The following is a 27,672-nucleotide window of genomic DNA, read 5'->3' on the forward strand; positions in this document are numbered from 1 at the left end:
CTGAAATACAGAATGTGGAATCTGAAGGCGAGGGAAGGAAAATATATGACAACGTACATATGTAGTCACTACTGATTAAGAAATAACAGTGTAGACTTTTCAGTAGTGTTATTACTCAGTATGATTTTACTTGATTTTTATTCTCGAGCTTTAGCTGAGAAAAATATGTTTTAGCCATCTGTCTCCAGAAGCATTTCTCAGTGCTGCAGCAGTACGTTTGCAGTGTTGCCAGCTACCCGAAAGTCACATGGCTGGTGGCTCACTGAGCCACTTCAGATCACACCTGAACACCACCAGAGTTTTGCATCTCCAGTCACTTTTCTTTAGTCTCTCCAAACTCCAGCTCTGCATCAGCCCGGCTGGGAGACGCAGCCTTCTCTGGGCAGTGGTCCCAATGGCTGCCTTCTGAGAAACGCCCATCTACCTGAGAAAGCAAAATTATAATGTTTGTGCAGAAAAATTAAATTCCTTTCAGTAATCAAAGTTGTTTTCAGTTTCTGTACCTTCATCTATAAACTATCTAAACAGCAGCCTACCATGGGTTGCGGATATACATGTCTGACTCAGGAGAGTAAAGAAATGCCAAAAATACCTGTATTGACACTGACACCAATGTCACTACACCTTGGATACCTAATGCTCAGTGACATTTTTCTTTTCTGTAGTTCCTTAAGTTCTTTACCTACTGTAATCACACCTAATTTTGTAATTCTATGATTGTGTTTAAGTATATTCACAGTCTACATAAATAAAATTAAAAAATAAAGGATTCACATTCCCATTACAAAAAATTAATTAAAATAAAGTTTGGATATGATCAATTAGAAAAAAAATAAAACCAATGTTGTGGGGTTTGCAGCTTTTTCTTTCTGTAAAATGTAAATAAGTTATCCATGCTAAGGTCTGTCTGCTTGCTAATTATGACGATATGAAGACAAAAAATAATTTTAAACTGAGGAATTCCAGAGCCTGAGCTTTATCCCGTGTATTCTATAGACACTTCTTTACAGGCTTTCTTGTGAGGTTTTAGGGTATCAGTGCAGACTGGAAGGGGTTTTCTTATTGGTTCTGCAAACCATAACTTGCAGCATTGGTACATTTAATGTGGGAACATGGTTAATGGGTTAGAAAGAAAATATTTTGCCTCAGAAAAGTAGTGGAAAAAGCTTAACAATTATCAGACATCCAGTTCTTAAATGGTAACAAATGGTATTAAAGGATGCATGCGTATAGATGATCCATAGAGACTAAAGTACATCCAGGCATATGGCTAGATAAAAAATGAGCATGGTGCATCAGTCCTGCTTTTTAAACAGAATTCCTGGTCTTTCAGTAGTTTTAGCTATGCAAGGCACTGAAGACAGAGGGAGATTTCGAGGCAGGACAGAAAGAACAAATGTGCTCATTTTGCTCATTTTAGCTCTTCACAGTGAAATTTATTTGGAGTTTCATTATAACCACCAAGTATTTCATGTTATTAACCTTTGAGCAGTTTTAAATGAAGTCTATATGGTTTAGTGCATTTACTTTGAGTCATGGATTATACAATAACACAATGGTTTCTCAGCAGGATTAAAACCCGAGTACGTTAAAATTCAATTAAAAGCCTGTGACAAGTGCAGTTGTTGACTCAGACCGTTAACTGGGATTGTGCCTCTGTAAAATGAACTGCTTTGTCACTGCATCGAGGAAGAAAGGAAGACATATGTTTGTTATAACCAAGTGAAATGTCAGGCTCTCTTGTATTTGAGCAAGTTCTAACATTTGTCTCTTAATTTCTGTTTCTCCCTGTTTAGCCAACCGACATCACAATGACTGAGGACTCAGACCACAGATTCAGCAGTCTCACCTGGGATCAGATTAAAATCCTGGATCAAGTTTTAGCGGAGGTCATACCTATTCATGGGAGAGGAAATTTTCCAACACTGGATGTAAAGCCGAAGGATATCATTCATGTGGTAAAGGAACAACTCATTGAAAAGCAAATCAACGTTAGAGATATCCGCCTCAACGGTTCGACAGCCAGTCACATCCTAGTAAAGCAGAATGGAACCAGTTACAAGGACCTAGACATCATTTTTGGGGTGGAACTTCCAAGTGAGCTCGAGTTCCAGGTTGTGAAGGAAGCAGTTCTTAATTGCCTATTGGACTTCTTGCCGAAATGTGTTAATAAGGAAAAAATCACTGCTCAGACCATGAAAGATGCCTATGTGCAGAAGATGGTCAAAGTCTCCACTGACCATGACCGCTGGAGTCTCATCTCGCTGTCAAACAACCGTGGCAAGAATGTAGAATTAAAGTTCGTCAACTCGCTCAGGCGGCAATTTGAGTTTAGCGTGGACTCCTTCCAAATCATACTGGACTCCATACTAAATGTTTACAGAGCAACAGACTGCAAACTGACAGAAGACTCTCACCCCACTGTCATCGCCGAGAGTATGTATGGAGACTTCAACGAAGCAATGGACCACTTGAAGTACAAACTGATTTCCACAAGGAACCCGGAGGAAATCAGAGGAGGTGGCCTCCTGAAGTACAGTAATCTCCTTGTTCGTGACTTTAAGCCAGCAGACGAGGCTGAAATTAAGTCTCTGGAACGTTACATGTGCTCCAGGTTCTTCATTGATTTTCCAGATGTTGCTGAGCAGCAAAGGAAAATTGAGTCATATCTGCGCAACCACTTCATTGGGGAAGAGAAAAGCAAGTATGACTACTTGATGACTCTGCGTGGAGTTGTAAACGAGAGCACAGTCTGTCTCATGGGACATGAACGAAGACAAACTCTGAATATGATCACAATTTTGGCTTTAAAAGTGCTCGGAGAACAAAATATCATTCCAAATGCAGCCAATGTAACATGCTATTATCAGCCTGCTCCATATATCAGTGACAGAAACTTCAGCAATTACTACATTGCTCACGGACAACCACCCATCATCTACCAGCCATACCCATTTCACATACAAATGCAAAGCGGCATGGTTTAGGAACACGATAACCTCCTCAGCACTTACACTCTTCTCTCTTTCCGGTTCTCTCCGTAATAAAGGCCTCATTAAAGCAAGTTTTATCATCACTTCTGATTTAAGGACATATTCTTGTGCAAGTTGCCAAAGTTATTTGGTTGGTCAATGTCTAAATCGCTGTTAAGCAGATCGTAAAATAAGTGAAATGGCTGTCATTCATGAAGTATTTATACCCTTACGTGTGTTTGGGCTACACTTTTTTTTCAATGTAAAGAGAAAGATATAAATTATTCTAATTTTATAAAATGAAATGCACTAAGTCCAGGTTCTAAAAAAATTGCTAGGCAAAACTTAAATAGTGTAAATGAAAAGTTAAGCCAAGAAAATACCTCTCAGTAGAAATGCCTGATTTAGTAGTGTTAGTGTTCTGGGTACATTAAAGTAGATTATTTATCAGTTATACCCATGCAGTTCCAGCAACATTTATTTGCAGCACCTTTTGAAAATACGTGTTGATGGGCTGTCGCCTGGTGGTTTGAGCTCTGCTTTACGGGCTCTGGTCTGATTGCTCGTCAGCTCCCATTAGAGATGTGAGGTCCCTCTCCTCACCTGAGTACTGTCCAGTAATGGTTAGCAGGAAACATCCTTACCAAGAGCAGACTCAGCATTTTTGTGTATCCAGAATTTCCACTGATCTGCATGAGAGATTTGGCCACTTAAGTAATGCAGCATTGGACCCCAGAATCTGCCTCACAGATAATGAAGGTTGTAAGAGATACAACTATTCTGATTAAATTGGTCTTGAAAAACAAGGTAATAGAGTGAGAAAGAAGGTGAAAATTGAGCACATAGGGCTTGCTTTCTATTGCTAATTTGTTATTGATCAGAGATGCTTTAATGCATAATAAACAGAGTCAGGAAAAAAAAAAAAAGCCCGGGACTGTGTTGTTTTTAGGTGAATTAAAACAAATCCTTGGCAGTGGCATTTGAAAAAATATTTTATACTAGCAATGTCCTGTATATGTTTAGATACCTGCACACATACACTAGTAGCAAATGACAATTTCTCTTATGATCAGGAAGTAAAACCTTAGTTACAAGTTTTTTTGTGGGTGTTTACCAAAGATAAGTTTTAAACATGTCACATAAGTGCCTCTTTGTGCCAGTTGCTCCATGAAAGTCGTAATACTGTCGGCAATCATGCTAGAGAGCTCCTGAATTACCAAAAGGGAAACATATGCCCTTGGTACTCCACCGACGGGTCACAAAGCACTGAAGGTCAGAGAGGTATGCACCACTTGCTTCAGTATAAGCAGGTGTTGGACAGGTGGATCTAAGGTGTTCTCACCAAAACTACTCCGGTTTAGATGCTGAAGATGGTATGAGAAGGAATAGTAATGAAAAGGAGATTTAGAATGGGTGCGGTTGTCAAATTGGAACAGGCAACTGGACATGCAAGCAGTAGAGCTTCTTACATCTGATGCTTAACACGTCACTGTGTCATACTACAAGTTCATTACTGGTACATCACTGTGTGTCCTTCTTGTCATCTTTAAAAACACTGACTGCATTTTATCTATTTACAACAGGTGTCAGGTCTCAGAAATTTCTGCTACTGGGAAAGTGTTTGATTTATTTTACACAGAAATACGCTACATACCACAATTGTACATCAAACATTTCTAGAATTTCTAAGGTCTATGAAGTCCTATTGCCAGTGAAATGTAGCTTTCCTTTTTCCCATTATACTCCTGTACAATAGAACAAAGAGCTGTTTAACGACAACTGTGCTGACCATCATCACTTAAGTCAACTTTTTTCTGTAAAATATAGTGCAAAAACTAATGTTTCTGTAACATAAAAAGGGTATACTAATCTACTTGGAACCTGATTCATTTTGTGATGTCCTTCATGAATATAGTACTACTATTTTTGCTGATTTTTCAAGTATGTCCAGTTCCGTGTCTAAAAGCACACTTTATTTCACTTCCACTAGTATCTTTCCATTGGCTAAACTATATTTAATAAAATCAGCAATTCTAATTGCTATGTTATCAAATACGATAACACTATATTTGCATGTAAGCACTGCTAGGGAATTCCCCATCAGAAGCAAAATGCAGTGAAACATGTTGGATTTCTTTTTTTAATCGAACTGTTTAGAGTACAAAGGGAACCTTTAAATTTAGTTTGGTATTTGCCAAATTAAATAGCACTGTGAAATTCTGTAAGAGCCTTATGTAGGTTGTGTCCCTGCTAATTCTTGTGCTTCAAAGCTCAGCATGTGTGATCTGCAGGGCTGAAGAGCTGAAAGATGGACTGGGCACAGCCGGGACTTGCCGATGAATCTGTGGGAGTTAGGCATGCAAATGCCTTGAATTTCAGGAGGGACTGGGCTCCTAAACTCCCTAAAGTTGTTTGAAAATCTCAGTCCATCTGCATTGGCCTGTGACCTTAGTGCAATGTAGCCACATCAACTTCTTACTCCTCCACTCCTGGTTTCCTTGCTTGCTGGGTGGAGAAATGGGTTGATCTCGAGAACTGGGAAACAGGTCAGCCAAAAAAAAGCATTTTCAACATGTCATGATCCATGATTTCCACATGCCAACGATCCATTTACCTGGAGAAATGTTTCAAAAGGTTGTTTTTTTGCAAACAAGTAGAAACATGTATCACCCTCTATAAAGGACTATAATTCTTTTTTGAATCGGACATTATGAATATTACCAGGAACGGTGAACTAGCTCTGGATTTGTATAAACCAGCCTGTCCCCTTGTACAGCAACTCTTTATTTAAAAATATATATTTAGTTCTGTTACGTCTCTGTTTATACATCCAGGTTAGATAAGGAAGGACTCAGCCAAAGTCCATGGAGTTAGTGGGAAGAATCCACCTAACTGTGATGGGCTTTGTGTGAGACCCCAGAAAAGAGTAAAGGACTTAGGCGAGTACCTAGAGGTACACAGACGTCAATATGCAAAAATGTCTCAGGTATAAATAAACCTTTCAAATTTATTGGAAAAGGTATTGTGTTTCTTACCTAGAGGTAGTTCAATCTTGACGGTTGTGAGATTTATATAAGTATATATAAAATCTCACATATTTACACATACACAGGCAATTAACAAAATCTGATGGTTTTAAATATTTCCTTCCAAATGTTATATTAATACCTGGCAGCAGTATTTGACCTGGAGAGTTTTTTTAAGGTAGTAGTGATTCTGTAAACTAATATTGAAAAGGGGATGGTGGTGTATAGACTGCTGCTTGCAAAACATTGGTATCAATACGTAAGACAAATATTGTAACCTCTTCTCCAGTTGTTACTGATTTTACTATGTGCAGATATAAATCTATGAAGAATCGAGAGTTTTTCTCAGTACCAGTCTCCTGAGCTTCATGTTTACATTATAATTATATCTTGTTGTTACAATCTGTTCAATAATTATAATACCTGGAAACTGTAATGCTGATTTTATTTAATCACATAAAACTTCTTAAGGTTTACAGCTTAAAGTAATCTAATGTTGTCAGGACCTAAGTGTTAAAGTTTCAAATGCTTTCCTCAAAAATGTCATTTGAATTTTGTGTTACATTGTAAAAGGTCTATTTGAAGCATATACTTTATGGTAGTTTCTTTAAGATGTAATTTGTGAGCTTTATACTCGACACATTACAAAGGTTTTTGCAATGGATAAAAGTGTAAAATTGTCCTCAGTCGAGATGTTATATCGTCTGTTGTGTTGCACTGAGCCTGCAGATCTGTGAAACAATGGATCTGATTTACCACCGCATCCCTTCAGTATTCTAGCTGTGTAATTTGACTGATGTTAGAGAAGTTACATCAACATAAATTCGGAGTTACACACGTGTGTATCCAATATGATTTGTAGAAATACCTGGAGAAAGGACAGCAGAGAGAGTTTGGCAGGTCAGCATGATTCTTAAAGCTCAGTTTTTGTTTGATACGTTTTTCTATTAAACTAAACAAATGGAAGGGTATTCAGGACAAAGCTGTTGCAGATGAAAGAAGTATTTCACTTAATATGCCATCTGAAGCTGTTGAAAAAAATATTGTAACGCTGAAAATGTGTACTAATCACACAAATTTGTAGGTCATTAGTCCACAGTGTTGACTAGTGCCTTTGGGTATTTGGGGAGCGTTCATTAAAATAACTTTCTTGTTTAACCTATGGTTTGCTTGTAATACCTTCATTATTCTGGTTGGACGTCAGTTCAAGCATGCAGACTTCTTCTAGCAGCCAAACTGGTGTGTTGTAACTGCAAGAGTGCTAAAGATTCGGTTATGGTTTGTTAGGTCAAAAAAACACCAACTCAAATTCACCACTGATCCGCTGTCAGACCTACACTGAAGGTTACAGAACGACCGGGTTCTCATTAATATCTTTGATACATTTGAATGGCTCTACACTAGTTGTCAAACAAGCTTGCATCAAATATTCACATTTTAAGTGCCTAGATATATATTTATATAATAAAAACCTGACTGACTGCTGGGTAAATAAAATTAATGCGTAACTTGACAAATGATTTGACTTTACATATGCCTAAAAATACATTTTGCCTACACTGAATGCACATTCCCATAAATATAAACACATATTTTTCCAGGCTGTAGAATTTCTGTCAAGTATGCACACGGCCAATGTCAGCGAGGTGGGACCAAGGTCAGAGAAACGCCTACAAACTCTTAAGTTTTTAGTTGGGCGACATGACCACATTCATCACAGTTAGATTTCCAGTTGCTTACTTGGATTTTCTTTTTGGGGGGAAGGGTTGGGTTTGGGTGGTCGGGGTTTTTTTTGCTTGAGTTTTTTTTTGTTTCATGGGCTGGGTTTTAAACTGCTGCTTATTAATTCAGTCATATTTTTTTAAAAGAACAAGGCAATATTGTTCTTTCTTCCTGGGGGTGTCAATACACTGTTAGACACTCTGGACCCTCTGGTGCCTTACTGAGGAGGAGAAGGAACTTGCCAGAGGTTTTAGCCCCGTGTGGGAACTCAGAAATTCCAGACTTGGGTGTTTATTGCCTTTTAGCCTCTTGCGGTGTTGGCTGTGCAGTAAAGAGCTGCAGTTCGCATATGGCGAAGATGCTGCCATTTGGTGGAAAGGGGGAGGAAAATCAGCCACGATTGGTGTGCCTCGCCAGCCTGAGGATGCCGGAGAGGCTCCTTCGCCCTCACCAGCCCCTTCGAGCTGCGCCCCAAAGCCCCTTTGCTATCAAATGCCTCATGGGATGAAAGGGATGGGAAGGGGAACGGCAATCTCTTGTGCATGGGAATCTGTGGATCTCCTCTCTGCTTTAGTGACACTCGTAAATGGATGAAAAATGGTCTTCAATGTTTTACCACTTTGCTTCATGCGTGCGTAGCCGGCTCTGCTCGGCTCTCGCTGGGGCACCCAGTGCTGCCCTGAGTGCTGGGTGCAGGAGGGCAGGGCTCCCCACAGGCTGGGGAAACCTTTTTTTTTTCTTTTTTCTTTTTTTTTTTTTTTAACGTTGCTCGGAATATGCTTTTTCACCTGTTTTTCATAGTAGAATGGATAAATTTTTGTAAAAGCCTTCCCACTTTTTCAACCAGTAATAACCATTTAATCATAATTTAATTTCCTGACCATTTCTTTTCTTTTATACAGCCAGTCTGCCTCTTAATAAAACAGTAAGTGGGGAGTCTGGAAGGCAGCCCACATAGAGGGGTTTCCTTTCCTTAAATATTCCCTAGACACTTCCCTGAGGAATTCAAAATTTAAGGAAATACATGAAGGTACCGGAAGGCTGTTTTGTTTTCTAGTCCCTGGCACCCCCCCATTTTTTCTGCTCCATCAGTCTCCATCATTAAATACTATTTCATAAGCAAGTGATTTTCTTCTTACCAGCTGCTTCCATATTCAGCTCCATTTCATCTTGTACCATTGCAGAACCTGTGTTTCTGAAATCACAATTAGTTACCATGGAAAGCAATTCAATACCATTATAAATACACTCAAAGGCTGCTCACTCAGCTATGTATTACAAAATAAAAATTAAAGAAAGTCCTCCAGAGAACTGGATCCAGCTCACGTGCATATATGTTTATGGGCGAGTGATGTGCTTGTATGTACACGAGTTGATGTGATTTTTTATTATATTTTCCTTGCATGCTGAGTGCCTGTGAATACAGACAACACAGCAAACTCCACCGAGATGCAGCCCCACTCCCTCGCAAGCCCTCTAATAGGAGCCCATTTTTCCCTATCCTATATTTCATTTTCCTGTAAATATTCTCATCCTGTTGTTGATACAAATTTATTTCACACCCGTTCTGTTTTGCTTTCTGGAATAGACAGGAACACGCTGCTGCCCATATGTTCTTGTATTTCTGCGCACGCACAACCGGCGGCATTTCGGCATCCTCAGCAACTGCCCGGTGCCGGCTCGGCCCTCCCGTCTTCCCTGCAGAGGAGCGGTGGTGTTGGGAGCACGACAAGTCTCAGCTCAAGATGTCGATGCAGCCCTGCAGTGCTCTGACCATTTATGCCAACAATTTCTTCCTCCAGTGTTTTATTGGCTCCTGACATTTTCCAGGCAGTAGGCTGAAATTGCAGTTGGTAGTTTTGCCTAAAGGATAAAAATGAATGTTGAAATATATCTCTTTTTATAGTATTGCCTGCTTATCCCTGGAAATTCCCAGGTAATGACTTTTCCAATCAAGGATCTGGATTCATTACCTGCCTTGAACAGCTTATATACACCATCAGGTCAGAAGAAAGAGCTGTGAACTTCTCATATTAAAGTACAAACAACTCGTTACGCTTCTTTAGAAGTTGATTAAACTGTAAGTTCCAGGCCAAACACTCAGTCATGTTTTCAATCAAGAGGCAGAAAGATGACCATAAGAAACAGCACCGTAGCCGTCGAATTTAATGGTGTGGGACAAGCACAGGTGGTCTAATACTAAACTCTAAATAATTTATTGCATCGATTAGTCCTTTCATTAAATAATGTATTCAGTCAATGAATTTCTCAACTGTTATTATAGGAAACGAACATCAGAAGTCTTTTCATCCCATGTGCCAGCCGGGCACGTGCTTCATACGGCTTCCACAGAGGCACATCCAGGTGCACGTTTGTGTGCTCCTCTGGACTGAAATGTGAAGATTTTCCCATGGTTTCTAAGTAAGGTCATAACAAGAACACAGGTTATAGTGCAAAAACTGACAAGAACTTGTGGGAGAAGCACATTTTAGGTAAAAGTTTGGCTCCCCTTGGAGTCAAGAAGGTTATTAAGTTAGGCTATGAAGCAGAGCTACAATAAAACACAATAAGAGGAAAAATATTTTAAAAAGGGAAGTGATTAAGTTCTTCAGGTTTAAAACCAGAGTGATTTGTCTGTATTTAAACTTGCTTTTAACATCTTTAGATTAAAAACATTTTTCTTCACTTCTTTACTTTGTTTTTGACACTTTTTTTCCCCTGCTTCTGCTCCCTCTTTTACCTCCCTTTTTGTGCTGGGATGTCCTTATGGCTTAAAAAACTGAGCAGAGGGTCAAAAACCTCCCTCCTGCAGATCCAATGTGTACATCTGGGCTGACACCTCATCCTGAGGGTTTTGCAAGGGACAACGCTATAGGGAACCCCATCACGTGAAATACAATTCAGTGTTTGGGAAATATAAATCAGCCTCTCCCATTAGCGATGTTAAATAGTGGAATGCAAATAATCTAAGGGTATTTTGCTTTTCACAGTTATTTGGATTTGATAACAGTGTATTAGTCAATACATGTTTGTGTTAAACAACAAAAGGAAAATAATTTATTTTATAAAGTAAAGGTGACTAATGCAATGTTGCTGTGGCAGCTGAGTCCCGTGATGGCGAAGGCGGGGGGTGCTGCTTCGGGGCTTGTGCTGCGGTCTGGGCACATGGATGCGTGCACTGAATAGAGACATGGTCACTGCTGGCACTGAGGTGTGATGAATTTAACTATTTCCTCCTTATTGTATAACTGTGAATACCCAAGTCTAGGGCGATTTTCAATTATTATTATTATTTTGTTCTTCATCCCTTATTAAATAATTGTGCGCTTCTCTACCTTCCTTCTCTGATATGCAGAGACTTTGTGCAATGACAGCGTGAAAATAAAAATACATCCCCTGAAATGCCACCTCCTGGTACCTGTCAGAGTGTCTCAGCAGTAGCGTTCCCCAAAGCAGCAGTTCTCCCAGCGGACAACTTCAGAGTTAAAATGGTGAAGAGAAATTGGTTTGAAGGACACAGCATTTTCCTTAACACCTGCTTGAAAAATATTACAGATTTTATTAGCAGTTTAGCTCTGTTTACTTGAACAGCGTTAGGTCTTCAAATCCTTGAGGAGGGCTGGCTGGCTGCCCAAAGGGCTCTCAGGTTGCTTAAAAATCAGTGGAAAAGTCTTTCCTGGCTCTGCCCTGATAGTCCACCCCCTGAAACAGAGCAGTAACCCCCTCCTCTGCCTATGTGTATGCTTTGAAAGAATAAGCAAAGGCGGCAGAGCTGGAAACTGTGTACGTGTATGCTTCGTGCAGCTCTCACTAACAGTGAGTCACTATGGTTTCACAGTATTAAGTTGTAGAGCTCAATTAAAGGTAGGTAAGAAGACTGGAGTAAATAAGAGAAGAGTAAAGATAGAGGCTTTGGGGTGTTTTTCAGTCGTGGTGGCATCTTAGACACTAAAAGCCAATTTTAGAGCTACTGGAAGTCATTAGAAATCCTCCTTTCACTATTGATGGGAGTTGGATTAGGCTCAGCCTTGCACACGTGGCTTTCTGCTTCTGGTCTAACATGAATGGAAGATCTTGAGATTGCTTTTCATTTAAAAATACATGTTCTCCGCCTCCTCTCTTCTCCCCATTTCCCATTTGAAGCCTCCTCCGGGCTGGTTGTTAGCGCCCACGCCGACGGATGACCCCTCCAGCGGCTCAGCCTCGTGCCGACACTGGGGGCATGACTCAACGCCGGCGGCTGCAGCTCCTGCCTGGCAGTCACCTGCTTCTACCCCATTATGCGAACTGGTTTGCTTGGCTGTTAAAATGAGAATATGTGCATTTAATCAACCTGAAAATGAAGTATGCAGCATTAGTGGAGGTAGCGGAGCAGCTGAACCGAATCGAGCCCTCTGCTTCAGCAAAAGGTCAAAATAATTGAAATTACAAACCACAACCTCTTGGAAACGCGGCAAAATGAACGCATGTGAGTGATTTTTTTTTCCTGTGACAGGTTCATTCCCAAACCCTGGCTTGTTTAAAGCACAGGCATCCCCCAGACGACCATCAGGACATCAGATCCATGATATACTCCCCATTTCTGAAACAAACCTGCAATTTAAAATGATAACTACAGCTGGGAAGATACACGATGGCCAGGGGTGAGTGCATGGCAAAGGTGTGAGGAGTTGGGCAGCCACAAGGATTTCCCCATGTTGGTGATCCCCAGGGACCAGGGGACATGTGTGACAAGCGGTGGGGCAATGACACCCATCAATCTGGGTGTCTGAGCTCACCTGTCCATACGGTGAGCTGCCAAAGAAGTGGTTCTCCACCAGAAACCTTCCGCTGAAGCAGGTTAAAACCATGTTCTTCCCTGTTTTGACAAATCAGTGGTTTTCACTGGAGAATCTCCCTCTCTTTCCTGTCAACTTGGGGAGGGCTGGAGGCAAGAACTGAGGTTTGGGCTCTTGCTCATGAGTTCCTGGTGACAAAACTCTTGATGTATTTACACACCACCTAACTGTGGAAAGCCAAGGAAGAAAGATCCCAGCACGGAGCTGCTCTGCTTGTCAGGGCGAGATTCGGCAATCTCAGCTTAGCCGGTTTGGGAGGCACAACGGAAACTTTTGCCATGTCCATCTCCTGCCCATTGACCATGAAGGACCCTCTGCCCGCTCCTGCCAGGGACAGCAGCTCTATGGAAACACTGCTGGACATCATTATTTATGGTGTTTTAGTCACCCTGGAAACAAAGTAGATGCTACCAGACATGACTTTTAACACAGCTAATTATATCATTAGTGTCAGTACCACTTAACAACTGGCATATACCTTCCCCGGTCCAGTGCTGGCAATGTTGCCATGGGAATGACCTGGCTCCACTCCGTGCCTCGGTGGGGACATGCACAAGATACAGCAGGACCATGGCGAGGCGTCCCAGCTTTCTGCTGCTCGTCCCAGAGCAGGTTTGCTGGATAATCTGTTTTGCATTCACTGAAAAATACTCTTTGGGGGACAAGAAACTACTCATTAATTCAGTCAAATTTTGGAAACACTCTGCCCCCAAACATTTCACGCTGCCACCTCTATTGGTGGTACTTCAGCCCCTCATATCCCAGCAGCGGTCCCATCTCAAAATCTACTGAAGCAAAAGAATTAATTACATGAAAAAAACCAACCAAATCCAACCAAGAGCAAAGCAAAAGCTTTCCTTCTCCTTTACCCAGGACTTCCTAATCTGTTCCAGCAACACCAGTCAGTGTTTCCAGATTTCAGAATGGTTCAGAGGAGATTTTGATGGGCATCCAAACCGTTCACCACACAGCATGAGCCTTTGGCTCCACAGGGGACATGACCACATCCAAGAGCCATGTCTAGCCAGCAGCAGCCCACAGGGCAGCTGAGGTCTATGGGCAAGCAAGAAAATGCCACTTATTTTTTTTCATTCTCAGTTGTACATACCTGGAGCCAAATCATTGCTGATGGGGTTTTATGAAGTTTGATGATGTTATAACCACACACGCTGATGAAGAAAGTTGGCTTTGCTTTCTGAGTGAGAAGCAAACAGCTCTGCAATGAGCTAATCTTTGTCCCAAAGGCTGCACACATCGGCTCTGCAGACTATCAAGCCATTTTGCCCCAGGAGCAGCCACTATGGATGGGCTGGTGGGTCTCAGGCGGTTCATCAAGATCCAAATATTTCACAGAGATGCTCTCACCATGGCCCGGCTGTGGCTGGCAGTGGTTTTGGGGTGATACATGCATTTTGAGAGGTTGATTCCCCTGCAGAGCGGCAGGTGGAGATTTCTGAAATAGGTGAAATAAGAAGATGAGGGATGGATGGGTGAGTTGGGGTTTTAAAGCAGAAACCTGAAAAATGCACGTTTGTGGAGTCAGAGAAATAAGTATTAAAAAAAAAAATACTAAACTGCTCCTGAAAACCATGTGTGTCTGCTTTCCCTCTCCTGGGAAAGATGAATTGCTTTGCTGGCAGATGATAACTGATGCATCCAGCATGGTTGGGGGCTGCCACGGTGGGATAGCATGGGTTTAGAGGAGGAAGACATAAACTAGGAGGGAGATAGATGTTATGGAGATGTTCCCAAAGCCCCAAGAATAAATCCAAGTGCCCAGAAGATGTTTTTCAGCAGAAGTCAAATAGTGTAAATTTGGAGTGGGCAGTAAGGCATTGTTGTTCTGGGGACTAGGGGTTCAGCTCCACGATTTAAATTCAGTGGGATTTTTTTTACTCTTTTTGTAATGTTTGTTTTTAGCCCCCCTGCCCGTGGCCCCACACAGGACATCCCCAGAACCCAGCCATGCACACTCCTCTGACACCCCTTTACAACCACTGAAGTCCTTGAGACTCCTCCGAATGCTCTGTGTGCAGCTGTTTCCTGGTCTAAAGCAAAAAATTATTGGCAACTGGTGATATATCTTTTTGCCTTTGTAGATGAAAATGCCAAAATAACTTGAGCTTGCTAATAAAGGGAAGCAGGTGGCTCTTGACTGGAAACCTTTTATTGCAAGGTTTGGGCTTGAGGGCACTTGTTCCCACACGTGTCCCATCCCTTTCTGCCCCAGCCCTGAGAAAGCCAGCAGGAGGCGAGGTTGGGCACCGTCACCCCATTCAGCAGTGTGGTGTTGGGCTCTTCCCCCAGCTTCCCATAAGGAAGACCTCAAGGGAAGGTAGGGCTGAAGGCCTCCAACGCACCAGCAGAACCTGTTCGTTGTTGTTGTACCACTCGGTGCCATGCCCAGAGTGACCCACAGTGACACTGGCACAGATGCAACCTGGCCAGCACCTTTCTTGGGGCCATTTAAAAAAAAAAAAAAAAAAGCTAGAAGATCAATTTGGCCCTGAGGATGGTGTAAATCCAAAGACACTTTGCAGAAGCATCTCTGCTGCCCTCCACAAGCCCAGGCAGACTCTGTTCCCAGGTGTCAATTATTTCAAAATCAACTCCAGCTGAAGAGCACCTGCTCATAAATATCCCCAAATCCTCCCACATCCTGTTTGCATCATCGCCTGTGTACTTTGGTGGAAGAGAACACAAGTAAATGACTGACTCACAATGTCTTATTTCTCAAATTTCATGCAGTTTAAGAGTTTTCCTTGTATTTTACATTAAGATGCTTGTTCCTTTTATAACCTTCATTACACATTAGGAAGAGTGCACGCAGACCCAAATAGCTCTTGAATTTATAAATATGGAGCAATCAATGTATTTTATTTTTCAATTATTGCTATAAACAAATGGGATATTTCAGTAATGCTCGAATGTGCTCTGTAAGTAATGCCTCTCATTGTCCTTTAATTGTATGCATTTGGTAAATGAGCTTTAAAGGTTCTATTAGTATTCATTAGGCAGAGGCTACCATACATTTTTGCAAAATTAATAAAATGTAACCGTTTCCTCTGATCATGGCATAGCTGAGTTGCAGCCCAGTGCAATGCACTTCTATTACAGGTATGCATTACTGGTTCTTCCCAAAGTCCAGTTATGAAGGTTACAAAGAGGCTATTTTTAGTTAATGGCTGTGTAACGAACATAGGTGTGTGCACTTACCAATTTGCTTATGTTTTTGGGGCTAGAGACCCCTGCCGAGCTAGGAAAATAGTACTTGAAATTCAACTCACTCTTGGTGCTGGGGTGCCAAAATGCTCCCATGAGCGTGACTGAGCCAACACCTTTGGGGTGCCCCAGTGGTCCCCTGAGTCAAATGCACAGGGCCAAGCCCAAAAGTGCAGAAGATGTCACTGGTGTCCCCTGGGGCAGGGGAAGAGGAGGCGGTCGACCCCTGCACGGGGCGATGCGGGGGCACGCAGCAGGCAGCTCTGTGGAGCCCCAGCTGAGCAAGGAGAGACCAGAACTCAACAGAGCTGAAGTTAGTAATTCTGGGAGAAAGGCGATGTGCCTTTTACACTCTCTGGGTTGTGCCATAGAGCCATTAATGGACTGTCAATATTTTGCTGCCGTTAATTCTCACTCCCCCTCACCATCCATGGAAAATTCAGTACAAACAGAAGCCTGTTCTCAGAGCCATCATTAACTCAAGCCCTCTTGGTTGCAAGCTCCTGCTTGGCAAAATACAATTTTTTTTCCCCCTCCATGTCCTGAGTTGCACTATTCAGCAAAGTTTGCTGTCCAAACCCACCCTTGTTCTATCTTTTTATTAGGATCTAGAAGCCTCTATTGCTCTAACTTCAAACTATTTCTCCCCACCTACAGGGAGCACCTCTGTGATTGCTGGCGAGTCTTCCTCAAACCTTCACACCCTGCATGGAAGAGCTTTAAATAGTCGTGAAGTATTGAGTCTGTATCCAAAGAGACATTACCTGACAGCCTCTGCAGTCCATCTTGGAGGTCCAACCAGAGGTGCTGTGTGGTTCCCAGTGAGGTTAAGGAGAGCTGCCCACTTGGCTGGAGCCACAGAGGAGCGGATGGGAAAGCACCTCACCTGCGAGACAGAACTGCACATGAAAGCGAGTCTCTTGAAAGAAAACTGTGACCACTTTTGTCTCCTTTTTTGCCTTTTTTTTTTTTTTTTTTTAGATCAAATGCATTTAAAACATTTTGCAAATGATTGGGTTTTGAAACCTAAAACAGAAAAAAAATTATTTGAAAAATAAAATAAACTGCAACAAAAAGCCCCCAAAAAACCAGCTACAGAAATCCAGAAGGCTTTATAAACCCACACGGAGTGCAGAGCTGAGGACATTTTTCTTAGCAAATTAATGAAAAATTGACCTAATGAGTCACCCGGCCTTGGGTCCCAACATAGTAGAAAACACTTGAGCAGGCGGGGAAGGTGAGCCCAGGCTGAAGCAGGTTGTGCGAATGGGTGAAAATGCCACCCCCTGCGCACCCATCCAGGTGGCAGCTTTACCGCTTCGTGGCAGTAAAGAGGAGAGACCTGTGGTCTCATGTGAACATCCACACCGACGGGGTTTTCAGGTGCAGGAGGCAGCACATGGCAAGAGTTGGAGGCAACAGAGTGTGGGAACAAACCTGCCTCCGGAGCAGCCGTGCATCATCGCTGGAAAAAAAATACCCACCTCTTGTCAAGGTGTGAGGATAAAGTATATATAATAGAGGATATAAGAGAAAAAAAAAGTATGGTAAGCTCTGCTTAGAGAAGGTTTATTATGAGTTTGTTGTGGAGACACTAACTCAGATCCTGCCAAGTAATTAATAATGCCGAACTGAAAAGATCCGTCAATCAGTTTGAGGAACTGAATGAAAAACGAGCGAGGGCAGAGCAGGGGTAGAGGCTGCAGGGTGCGCCTGGCTCCTTCAGACAGAGGTAAAAAATGACAGAGGGAAAGTGTATTAAAAAAACACTCAAAACCTATCAGGAAAGCTATAAAAAAAAATTCCATTAAAATATAATGAAGGCTAAGAAATTTAGAATATTACAATTTTCAGCTTCCCATGCAGGCTTCCCCAAAGGCCTGTTAAAGCAAGGCAGCGCAGAGAGGCGAGGAGTGGGGGCTCTCGCTCTGAAAAGGCAACACTTGGTGGAGTACCAATACATCAGCCGGTGAGAAAAGTTCATAACCAGAGGATTACTTATGGCAAAATATAATGCCATCCCCCAAATCACAGCAAAGTGTTGGCTTTGGCTCTAAATCACAACAGAAATGGAAGAAGCCACGTTGGTTTAGCAAGGAGGAGATATTTAATATAGAAGGAAACAGGTCAAGCAGCCGATAGCTCTATATAAATATTTAAATGGCAACAGAGCAGCCCATCATGTGTATTGCCCAGGGATTTAGGCTAAATAAATGACGTTGGCCTTTCCCACCTTGTCATCTGCGAGTCGGTAAATATTTGGGGTGCTCAGTCACCAAGTACAGACACTTTGGGAAAAGAAAACCACAAGCATGCACTGAATTTTAAAAGCAAATAATTTCATGCTCCCAGACTCAATGGAAAGAAATGGTTGCTGGTTTCTGTTTAAGTCAGAATAATGAAGAAATTTAGTTAATTTGTTGCTTAAAGGCATCTGAAATTACAAATAATTTATGTAAACTGAAATCTTATCAACCGTTTCTTGGTCCGTTACGGGGTCAGGCGAGGACTGGTGTGTACATGTTAATGGCACATGACATTAATGCATGGAAAGACAAACTCAAGCCTGCTTTTGCTTAAAGCACAGAAGGAACTCTGCCAGTTTTAATGGACGTCCCGCTTTAAGGCACCCCGAGAATTACATTTAGGACACGAGATGTAGTGCGCAGGTGATACATGAATAATTCAGGTCTCTTTCTCTCTTGGAAGGGGCAAAGATGATGTGTGCAAGCACAAGCATCGCCTCTCACTTTTCATGGGCAGTGCAATACATTCCTTCCATTCCCTACCCAAACTTTAAGAGCTTGCATGTCTCCCTAACTAAAAAAATCACCGTAGCTACCCACCAACTCATGGTACGGGTATTTCTCCCTGGCAAGCGCCCGTGCCCAGCAGCACCGATGGGAACAGCAGCGCTCCTCTGCAGAACACAAATTTGCTGTGCCTCACCAGGTTTTGGCTCATTTGTGGGGAAGGACATGAAATAATTGCATAACCGTGTCGGCGCTGGAGCAAACGGGCCGGAGGATCCCTGGAGAAGCAGTGTCGGATGAGTTCCCTGCTGGAAATTTCCAAGCGAGCTGTCTGTGATTCAGGCTGGCGGCAGGCACGGAGGGGAGCACGGGCTGAGCCGGAGACAACACGCCATGAGCTGGAAGTGCCCAAGTGGTTTCCCTATAAAGCAGTTTAAAATTTTATATGCAATGGAAAATAAAAGGTATTTCATAAAACCTCTGTTCCCCAAAATAGAGCCAGGTAAGGACAGCCAGGCATGAGGAGTGCTGCAACAGAAAAGAATATCTGGAAATGCAATACAAAGCTCTTTTAATACAACCTCTTGCTAGGCTGAGGCAATATGTATATATTGAGCAGGTAAAATCATGTTATCAAGGAAGTAATGTTACCCCAACAGCTTTATTGGGATCAAAATGTACCCCACCGTGTAAGGTACCCAAGCTTCGGCAATGAAACAGCATTTATATCCACCGGGTGGCTACATCCCCTCTCCTTAGAGGAACATCTCATCGAGATAAACATGGGGAATTATATATTATTGATTTAGATCTTGCAGCTTGTTTTTTATCAGAGGAGCTTCTCAAGTTCCAGTCAATTATCCATTTTAAGTCTCAACAAGAATGACTTTTCGGGGTGGAAAGAAGAGGGGCTTATATCACATTAACGATTTAAACACATGCACGGCTGCTGCTGAGGATGGTGTCTTTCCCATAGCCCTTCAAAAGGGCAAACAAAACTGTGCCAAGCCTGAAAGAGTAATCCTGTGGGCATCCACAGCTACGGCACCGTCTGACATGCGGTGTGGTCTGGTTCTTCCCTTCCCCGGGCAGCTTCTGCTCAGGCTGGTGCAGTCAGTGGTTGATAAGGGACTTGAATAAAAGAAATATGCATCTACAGTAACCTACAGTAATAGAAGAGATGAGATTTCTCCAAAAATGAGCTAAATATGTAACATTCTTCCCAGCTCTGTGAAATATATACAAATTCACTCTGAATGGGAGAAAACTAGAATATCAGCAGCATGAACACTGCTCAGAGATGTGTTTAAAAGCTCTGTTGGTTTCCTTGAAATGTCACAGATAAACGAACACAATAATGTAATATTGCTGTGCAAATCACGTGAGTGGCTATTAGGAGTTTGAATGACAAATAACTACTTATTTGATGTAAAATGCTGCATGAGATAACTTCTTAATGCCTTGGGACATCATGTCATGCCAGGTCAGGTTGACAAGCGGTTACTGTTGGCTGTGACAGATAAGTGTGTCCTCGTTGACTTCACATGTTATTCTTGATACTCTGTCTTGGTCTGTACCTGGCATTCAGACACAATACACATGTAGGGATGGTGAATGGCACCAGGAGGCATCCACCACACCTATCCCTCATCTGTCCCCAAATTTAGTTCACCCTTGGTTCTCCTCACAGCTAAACCCGAGTCTGCCACCTGCGCTATGAATATGAGGGTGATTTTTCCCAGTACCCCTTTTTGCCCTTATGTTCCCTCTTTCCCATTGCTGCATGTTTGAAGGAACATAAAAGTATGCAAACTTTTTCATAGTTGAGGTAACAGACAACATTTTAAAAGTGAAAGTCCTACACTCACCATATAAATAGTTATTTGTGCTGAGAGGGAAATAAAATGAATATAGCGGACTTTCATTACAGGGGAGTAACAGTGAACCAGAGCTGTCGCAATAAATAATGCAATTTATGAAGCTCAGTGGAAAGTAGCAGACCTGCGTGCTTTCTTGCCAAGTCACAGCCGCCTGCGCCGGCCGGAGGCAGAGGGAAAGCTCCCACCAGCAGCAATGGGGGAGGCAAGGTGAGGACCCCCAGGAGGTGGCACCACTGCTGCCCCAACACCCCCAGGAACGCTGCCCCAAAGCCTCCCATCCCTACAAGCGGCTCACCGCTTGCACACGGCAGAGAGCATGGGAATTGCTGATATTGAAGGAAGTTTTCCCCTGGGATATTTTTACAAGTCCAGCTAGTTGCCTTTTCTTCCCAATAACCTCATTTTTCTTTTGCATTTATATATAAAATTAAATGTGCATAGATATGGTGCCAAGTATGCACGGCCACCAAGCGTGCACGCCCCCCCCCCCACTTTGTACTCACCCTGCTCTTTCTTGGCAGGTGTCACTCAGAGCCACTTCGGGGGTTTGGGAGAAACCCCACTCACAGGGCATCCTTCATGCCAGAAAAGCTCAGATCTGGCACACTTCTGCAACAGCACAAAAACAAAGAGGAGACAAAAGCCCATCCATTAATGAATGACAACCAAATACCTGTAACAGCCAGAGTGTTTCCAAAATTCTGGTTATTTTTGCCAAAAAATAATTAGTTTTCCAGTATATGGGACCTGCTCAGAGCAGCTGCCTCTCTGCAGGTGGCAGCCCTGTGGGTTGTGGCACTGAAAACAAGAGCTGCCAAGGGGGATGTGATGACCCCTGGTATCACCTCTGCCAGCCAGGAATAGTTCGGAGGCTGTTTTGTCACTTGGGGGGATGTCTGCTGTTTCCTCCAGCCCCCAGAGCCCCCATGGTTTAGCTCCCCTCCACTGCTCCTGAAGAAAGTTTCCTTGCCCAGGTTTTGGGGGCTCTACTCAGAGGATTTAGAGCAGGATTAGGTTTTGCATCTTATGGAGAAGGGTTTTTTCTTATTATTTACATCAGAAATGCAGTTCTTAACCTCACCTAGAACACAGAGGCATTTTTACCACCCCAGATGTGAGGGCAGCACTGGGGCAGAAGGCTTCCTTCCATGCTGCTGCCCCGGGGTGCAAAACAGCCCCCGCCACTGGCTGTGTTACATCTGCAGGTAACCAGAGACAAGCAGTAAACATAGCCAACTCTTAAGGTATCAAAGCTTTTTCTTGATTTCTTGAGGTTACTTTCAGAAAAACACAAACACCAGAAGATGTTTAGATCTGCTCAAATAAGACAATCGCACAGGGGGGGGGAAAAAAAGGGACATCTGCCAACCAGGAGAGAGTACCACACTCAAAACATAAGCAAAAAAGCTCTAATAAAATAAATATGATTTTCTTAAAATGGAAGACAGAGGTCTGCCTATAGAGATGATTACCTGAGAGCTACACTCAGCTGCCCCTCTCTGCTCTCCCCTCAGCTCTCTAAAGGCAGGCACCAGCCCAACCTCTCCTTTTATTTACCCAAAACACCTGGTAGGAATTTCTTGCAGAACATAATCAGCTTTTAATTAACAGTCAGGTCATTTGTCACCTGCACGTGTTGAACAACACACTGGGTGCTCAGCTACAGCGCTGGGCATCCTGCCCTCCCTCCTGCTCGAGGGACCTTTGCTCGCAGGAGCTGAGGTTATGTTTGATGTAACAACTAGCGCTAGGAAAAGTTTATTTCTTATAATAATTCTGTAGTGTTGATAGGGCTGTTGCATTTAATTACCGGTAATGAGCTGGGCTGAGGGGACACCCCTCTCCCGGGGTCTGCGAACCGTGGGCAGCCTCAGTGGAGGCTGTGAGTGGTGAAATGGGGCAGCTCTGCTCCGGATTGTGAAGTGAGGGTTGTCCCGGATCAGCAAGTGAGTCCCAGTGGCATGAACACACAAGCAGGAGAGGAAATGTTTGGACACGGGCACCTGCTCTGCCGGTTTGCCGGCTTGTCCCAGGCGTGCCCATGCTGTTTGAGCCGTGCCTTGGTCCATCAAACAACAATTAAAGCAACTTCTCCTGCTCTGACACGGTGTTCGGACAAGGGGGACAGTGGGGGAAATTCCCCTTTGGCTATTTCTTGGAGGGTCCCCTGGTGTGTGGCAGATGAGACCAGTGCACAGAGTGTGTCTTGGGCACACAAGGGGTTCTGCGGGGCTCTTTTTACCTACCAGCTCCACTGCCCTGCTTAATTGAGGGCTTAGATGTGAAATGGCGGCGCAGAGAGGATCCCGGAGGAAGGATGCTATTTTAAGGAAAGCCATTTGTTAATCAGGGTGGAAATTTACCAAGGAGAGGGGACCCGGGCACATACAGCCATGCTTTCCCAGGCGTCTGCTCAGAAAATAACCAGATAATGTGGGTTTAAAAATACTGCCGGTGAACATACCTGCTCATTCGTCAGGTTCACCCCAAACCTTTAAAGCTTTTGTCTTGAGTTTCTATGGGCAAAAAGAGCTGGATCAGTACTTTATACACTGGTTAGGAAGAGTAAATTTTAGTAGGGAAGGGTTGTACTGCCTTCCTCCAGGGCGGCTCTCTACCATACTGCTCTTTTCTGGAGCCTCTGTGGCTGCTGCTCCAGGAGGTGCGGGCTCCTTCAACACACGTGTTCTATGCAGAAGAAAAGGAAAATGCTAAACTTAGAGGAACACCACGGAGAACTTTCTTCGTTGATAGCTCTGGGCTACACAATACTTTCTGACATGTATTGATTCAGCAAAAAAGTCTATAATAGATAATAATGCTACTTTGTCATTTTATATCCAATTATTTCTGCTCCACATCCTTGGGATTTCCCAGCTGAGCCTTATGAAGTGGGCAGAGAGCAATCTTTACTTTTTTGCTTGCTCAAAAAGAAAAAAGGATGCAGCTGCTGCTGGAGTAGCTGCTGAAATTCTTCAGCGTAGGCCGGGCAAGAAGTCAGCTCCCATGGCCAAAATGCCCTCTGCTCACATCTGGGGTTCTCCTAAATGTGTCTGCTCCTTTGATTTTTCTGCTCTTTGCTTCTTTCTCCTTGCAGGAAGCTAAGCTGTAATATACCCCGAGATCATGTCCTAAGCCCAGCGCTGTAGTGTCTGTAGGGAAGATGCACACCAGCCCCTTCAAACAGCAGGGTGATAGGGCTGAGGGCACAGTCCTGGCTCAGTGAGCAGGAGGAGTCTATCTCGCTGAAGATATCATCACACGCCTGAAATGCAGCTGCTCTAACCTGGAATAGCTGCAGTGACTCCAAAACACTGCCTGAACTTGTTACACAAATAACCCGTGTGATAAATTTTATAAATGAATCATTATTGATGCTCAAAATCACTGCAGAAAGTCCTTGCACTTGTGACCATTGTTCCAATTAAAAAGCCTTCCGCTCTTAAAATCTGATGTCAGAATTAGACCAAAAAACCCCAGCGCAGCAGAGAAGACTCCTGCGTGCCACCTCGCAGCGCCGATGAATCATTCCTCATGCAGTTGGGCAGATGCACTCCGCAAATGACGAGAGAAGGACCGAGCGTGAAGAACATCTGGAGCCATCAGGGGAAATAGTGTGCCCCGTCCAACGTTTGCTTCGTACCACCTTTTAAAGAAAAGCCATTTCAAATACTAACAGCCAAATATCCAGAACGCTAATACTTGCAAATGACAGGTCATCTGCACCTCCACATTTTCCCTGTCATCCCGCGTTTAGTCATATTGCAAAGATAAAAAGCAAAATTATGCCATGCAAATGAAGTGAACTTTCACATTAGCTTAGCTATTTATTTTCCCTTAAATATTGCAATTATTATTTCTATTGCACAATCACTCCTCGCTGCTTTGTGTGTGTTATTAATATGCAGGAGCGCAGGCTCTTTTACGAGCTGTTAACATTCATTAGCACTTCAGGTCCTAATGCGGAGCGAACCTTTCCTCTGCTCATTGTCATTCACTGCGTGACACTAATAGCACCGGGGACGCGGCCAGAAACCGGCATCCGCGCCGCTGACGGCAAATTCCTATGGTGGGTTCGCTGGGGCTCTGAGCTGACATCAGAGCATGCGTCACCGTGGTCCTTCACAGTTGCCCCTGGAGACAGAAGAAGTCCGGGGTGATAATTATTTAGATTCCTCTTGAGCTCCAGAGGTTTCCGAAAGATTTTTCTTCTGCTGTCCTGTGCAATCATGTTGTCATGGTGACCAGCGCGGGATGCTGGACACCAGCCTGGCTCCCCTTCCCAGAGGACAGGCTGGTCGCCTGATGAAGCTGATGGTTTCTGGTGGGGTTTTGCCACACCTGAGAAGAGAGAAATGTTAAAAAAAAGCAAAGTCTTTTCTAAAACAGAGTTGGAATTTTTTGCTTAACCACAATTATCAGAGATTTAGGATTCTCCTTATTATTTTGTAGAATAAAACATAAAAGCTAAGAAGCCTGACCATGGGACCAGACTGAAAACTTCCCATGGTTTGAGTGGTTCTGGAGCAAAACCGGTTTGAGTGGTGCTGCACTGGGCAAAGCTGAGCTGTGGCTCCTTCGTGCCATTCCCTTGCAGAGGCTGACCTCCCTACACAGCCCATCATGTACTCCTGTGACTAAATGTTGTCTCAGCAGGAGTAAGGCTCCATAGTGTGGTCCATGAATTACTGGATAGACTACTCCTAACCAATTATTTGATTACTAATACATTTCTGTATTATTTCATGGAGAATTATCTACAAACTTCCTTTATTCTCCAAGCACAGTGCTGACAAACCTGTTGCAATTTAGCAGGGCTTCGTTACTGCAACAGTCACATCAGATACGCACCCTGCCTCCTGCCTGAGCCATGCCCGGGTCGGCAATGGCTGTTCTGTATCCTGAGCAGCTCCAAAAACATTTCAAGATGTATAACCAGTTTTGCTGATGGGAGTGTGTGCAGGGAGGACTATTTGCTGGTCTGCCAGAGACTCTGCAGGATGCAAGAAATGAGAAAAGGGGACTAGAGATGCTTCAAAGGGAGGGTGCGCTGCCTTTGCAAGGATGCAGCATTTTGGCACCTCCTGCGAGCCCTGGTACTCCTGGACTGTGTCACTGGATAGTAGATGCAGGTTGGAAACCGTCCAGGGAAACAGAGCCAACTCTGAAATGGTAGCTTCCTCGGCGCTCGAGCAGGAGCTGTCGGGAGCATCAGTGCGGTGTGTAGGACACGGTGCTGAGTCAGCAGCGCCTGGCGAGGAGCCCGTGGGCAGTGCTGCCACCAGCTCTGCTGTCCAGGGCTTGATGTTCCTTTTTTTGGCTGCCATTGAGAGGATGAGGCTTTGTGCTGACTGGGATACGATAGTCTAACGTCTGGTTTTACAGCTACAGTAGTAACATTTTACAGCTTCTCCACTGTCAAAACAATACAGATTTCACACGCCTGTAGGTTAATTAGAGAAATGCACGGAGATAATTTCTCAACCACGTATGAAACACTGGGAAAGGAATTGACATTTGTCACCGAGAAACGTGTCTCCTTCACCTCCATCCCCATGTGCCTCCCCAGCCCACCCGTCTCCCTCCGGCACAGTCCTTCCCAGCCAACTCAAGGTGTTTTACTCAGGTCTGTACCCGGCAGAGCCGGGACGGTGATGCTCCAGTGCCCACGCCACCTTCAGCCCCCTGCACCAGGGCCACCTCAGCTCCGCTCGCTGCTGGCTGCAGCCCAATAATGCACAGCAAGATGAGAAACCTCCACTTTGGGGCTTCTCACAGCAAATCTGTGATTCAGCGGGATGTTAGCATGTGCCCAGCTAAGGATAGAGATTGTCCCGTTGACCCTCCTGATTACTCCAACCACCTCACTATGAAACTGAAACTCTTTTCCCCAAATTTTTCAAATGCTATAAGCTTACACCGATAATATGGGGCACAGTTTCTTAATGGTTTTAAGCTGAGCGTGGTTTTTCACAGCTCCTCTGTTTTACCACTGTAATGATGCATTTAAAGGAAGAAATTTATTTTTTCCTGTAAGATTTCTTATGAAAGCCACGTGTTCTGCTGGTCCACAAGGAAGAAGTGCTTTCACAGTCTTGAAGCAGGTCACGCTTTGCAACCTGTTTTTTTTCAAAGCAGCTCAGCTGACGTCTTTTGCTGAACACAGTGTCCAAAACAACCTGTTTGTGAAGTCCAGTCACTACATTCGTTAAATACGAAGAAACTGAAGGAACACAAATTTTATGTTATCTATTTACTCACATCTCCTTGGCCAATTGCTTATTTTGGTGGACTTCCAACGCCCTGGGCAGACAGGCCATTTGAGCCACTAATAATATTTCTCTCTCCTCTGCTCAGCCTATAATGACTACCTCCCTCTCCCTCTTTATCTCTTCTTCTTTTACCCTGTCCATAGTAATTAAAATCTTGTTCTTCAGTTGTACCTGAGGGTGTCCATCCTACCAGAGATATGCCCAAGGGGCTGAACTGCTACCAAAGCATTTTACCTAATCAGGATACATCTCCAGCTGAATTTTAATGGGATGTTGTCAAGTCAACAATAAACCTGCTTTTTCTTGCTACTCAGATGGAAACTTGCATGATGAAATGGGAAAGCAAGAGCGCTGCTGCACAGGGAAATCCTCCACAGGCACCGCTCGCACGTATGAAATGAGAGGAGATGGACCATGCTTTCAAAATCTCCCTGGTTCACATTTGCTACAGGGCTGACGTTGTCCACACGGCAAAACGTATAGCGTGGCAATCATTGCAAATACCTTTAAATTGTCACATTTTACTTTATTTAGCTGTGTAGTGTGGAACGCATTGAGAATACTTTCCTATTGCCATGTTTTATCTCATTTTAACTATGTCATCTTGCCATCAGATACCACTATTCAACCAGCTGTATACTGCCATTCTTCAAGAAGCACTTTTCCCTCCCATCCAAAAGCCTCTCCAGCTCTCGGATCTCTGTGTTAGTGCAGGAGCTTCCTTGGAAGCGCCATCGCTTCAGCTCAGCTCCTGTTTTACTCACGCTGCAATTCTGTGCTCTTTGGGAGCTTGCCTTGTCTCTGGGCTGCCAGGTTTGGCTTTTCAATATCCCGGGCTTTCTGGCACATATTAAAAGCACCTGCTGAAATGATGATCAGGCCAGAGACACTCTACGAAGAGGGCACCTTCCTTTTCTGGACCCTGGGTCACCACAGGCTGCCAATTTTAGCAGTGCCAGAGAGCTGAGGGCTTGTGCTTCATCACCT

At 43.6% G+C, this 27,672-nt stretch overlaps 1 protein-coding gene across 1 annotated transcript; it reads left to right on the forward strand.

The window, feature by feature from the left end:
* The first annotated feature begins 1,811 nt into the window (after positions 1 to 1,811).
* On the forward strand, positions 1,812 to 3,060 carry FAM46D (family with sequence similarity 46, member D). Its single transcript, XM_009881676.1, has one exon. The coding sequence runs from the start codon at positions 1,812 to 1,814 to the stop codon at positions 2,985 to 2,987; it is 1,176 nt and encodes a 391-aa protein (XP_009879978.1). The 3' UTR covers positions 2,988 to 3,060.
* Positions 3,061 to 27,672: the final 24,612 nt, after the last annotated feature.

The sequence above is a fragment of the Charadrius vociferus genome, unplaced genomic scaffold (genome assembly GCF_000708025.1).
Source record: "Charadrius vociferus isolate BGI_N301 unplaced genomic scaffold, ASM70802v2 scaffold472, whole genome shotgun sequence".
NCBI classification, from domain to species: domain Eukaryota; kingdom Metazoa; phylum Chordata; class Aves; order Charadriiformes; family Charadriidae; genus Charadrius; species Charadrius vociferus.

Bases quoted from the DNA above. Each gene is read 5' to 3' on its own strand.
- FAM46D (XM_009881676.1), top strand. From the start codon at position 1,812: ATGACTGAGGACTCAGACCACAGATTCAGCAGTCTCACCTGGGATCAG.